This window comes from Elephantulus edwardii, unplaced genomic scaffold (genome assembly GCF_000299155.1).
Source record: "Elephantulus edwardii isolate Elephantulus edwardi_28Jun2011 unplaced genomic scaffold, EleEdw1.0 scaffold00005, whole genome shotgun sequence".
NCBI lineage: Eukaryota > Metazoa > Chordata > Mammalia > Macroscelidea > Macroscelididae > Elephantulus > Elephantulus edwardii.
The window spans coordinates 24,290,907-24,293,515 of NW_006399755.1; the positions used below are offsets into that span (position 1 = coordinate 24,290,907).

Genomic DNA, 2,609 nt, shown 5'->3' on the forward strand with positions numbered 1-2,609 from the left:
TCACTTAAAAAAAATTTAAGTTTAAAAAAATGTTTTGTTGCTCTTTTCTGTAGCAGTAGTTTCCACCAACCTTAAATTTTCAGCCAGAGTTCAGAGAAAAAGAAAATCCAAATTTAAAAAACCTGCCATTTTCAAAATTCACTTAAACACTAAGTGACATAAGAAAAATAGTAATAAATTCCTATTGCATCAATCAGTCTTCCTCTGCTGTTAGGAGAAAACATCAGAAAAAGATTTCACTCACAAAAGTAACACAAACTAATTTTTAACTGCTGCTATTTCAGTGTTCAACAATAAAAATTTGAAAGAGGGAAAGAATAGTTAAAAGACAAATTTCTTAAAACTGCTGTCAGATATCTTTTCATTCAGCTAACATGCCCAAAAAAAACTCACGCCAAAGCTTTCGTTCCCATTGTAAAAAAAAAAAAAAGCCTCGTCACATTCACATAGCCATAAATATTAAAAAAAAAAATGCTTGAAGCAAGTAAAGGGACAGAAGAGAAGCCCCCTAAGACGTGCTTCCAATGCAGTTCTCATAAACGCCTAGCTCAGCAATGCCCCAAATGAGTCTTGGCTACAGAAGAGTAATCAGAATGAGGGGGTCCTGGATTCCTCAGAGCCACAAGAAGTGATCAACACAATGTTAACGTATTCCCAGAAAAGCCTTAAATGTGTGTGTATGTTGCTGGTAAAATAACATATTCCTTCTCCCTGAAAATGTTACCTCTCTCTTTTCAATTAACTGCACTAAAGCAATTGTAATCACATCCTTCCCTTGTCAAATAATACCACTCAATGTACTTTCGTCTCAACACTAATATGGTTTTACTTAGTCTTAAAATTTATTAATAAGCTTCTTTCCACCCCCCAACTTTTCTTGTAACCATTTTTTAAAAAAAACCTACAAATAAATATAAAACTCCTTGTTAAACTGTACATTAGAGTATCATTTCCCAATTTCAAGTTATATCTAAAGCCCCTATATTTTTTAAAAGAAACATGTAATCAAAATAATTACTAAAGTTGTTTTCATTCCAATATTCAAAATATCCAAAAACTTAAGAAGTATAGCCAGCACTTTAAGTTAATAACTAATCATCAATAACAAAATTTCTCCTGAAAGTATACAAAGCCCAGTACCCATCAATTAAAAGAAACTCATCCAGCCAGTTGACCCAAACTCCCTATTAAAAGCCTTTAAAATGCCATCTTTCCAAGTTCTACATAATTTCAGCCCAACCCTCACTAAAGACTGTTGGATTTGTCTCCTCTTACGACAGAGGACATATGTAGCCACTCCTGTTCCATCTCATTGGACTATAGAAAATAACACCTTGAACCCCAACAAAATAACTTTCAGGTCAGCTAATAGATAACATAATCCTCTCTGCTTCAAATGCTAATAGCCTACTTTCAATTAAGTGCACTAAAGCAATAAGCAATATTTTCTCCTGTATTATAATCACACCTTTTCCTTGTCAAATAATATGACTCAATGCTCTACTTCAGAAGTATTCTTCATCTACAACTCGATTTAAAGATGCTTATAAACCAACTGGATTAAGTCTGTGTGTGTGCCTTTTTAACCCCCAAAATATCTATACTTAAAAACAATCTCAAAATATTCTGTATCCCTTATCAAAGACAGGCCATTGTTGCCCTAGTACTCCTAAAAGCAAGTTTTTGAGCAACCATATAAAACCAACAAATTTTTCTCCTCTCTCTTAACTATTCTGGCTTCTCTCCTTCTTCAACATTCTTACAGTAATTTTCTTAATGTTTGGTCCTTGCCTCATACGATTTCTCTCTAGTTTTCTATAGGATCAGAGGAGAGCCTTTACTAACCACACAGTCCATCAACTCCTCATATTATCAAGTGGGACCAACAATTACACTCTATCATCATGGCTGCCAAATCCATTGCCTAAATAAATCCCACAGCCTTTCCCCTCTTTTAAATCATCACCCCCATCCATCATAAAGTAGTTACAAAAGAGAACTTCAGTCAGCGAAAGAAAAGAAGACACTCATCCAGGTAGATTAACACAGTGACTGCAGCAAAGAGCTCAAGTATGTCAGAATTGATGAGGAAGATGTAAGATAGGACTGGGTGTATATCTACTATTGTTCACATGGTCTCTTAAGAGTTGTTCTCAACTTAATGGCACTTAAGAACAATGTCATTCTGGTGTTCTAGTGCATTATCTATTACACAATTCAAATAAAAAATAAACTGATATGTGAGGTCACAAGGTATTTTTCTTTTTCCTCAGAGACTTTAATGTGGCTCCCACAAGGTCTTTTGAAAATTAACAATGAAATATATGATGTTGAAACAAATTCTGTGGGAATATAATAGCAAAGTCATACTGATTTGATGAGCAATAACAATACATACATAAATTTTATGTAAAAAATGTATAAAACTGAGTTGAAATAATAACTTCTTTTTTGTCATTTTTATTGAGATTTTTCATGAAAAATTGTATAGAGAACTTGGATTTCCATTTAAGAGAAAATCTTCTTTAAAAGCAGGAGTACATTCAAATATAAAGTGGAATTTCTCTCTGCTTTAGCAGCCTCTTCATTAACTACTCTCCGGAATTCAG

The 2,609-nt window shown here is 33.5% G+C and overlaps 1 protein-coding gene across 1 annotated transcript in view; it reads right to left on the bottom strand.

The window, feature by feature from the left end:
* Positions 1-508: 508 nt before the first annotated feature.
* The window catches only part of LOC102851597 (leptin receptor-like), a 63,242-nt gene continuing 61,141 nt past the window's right edge, over positions 509-2,609 (bottom strand). Inside the window, exon 10 of the mRNA XM_006879838.1 lies at positions 509-574. Coding sequence (XP_006879900.1) covers positions 509-574 — 66 coding nt within the window. The remainder of the gene's footprint in view (positions 575-2,609) is intronic.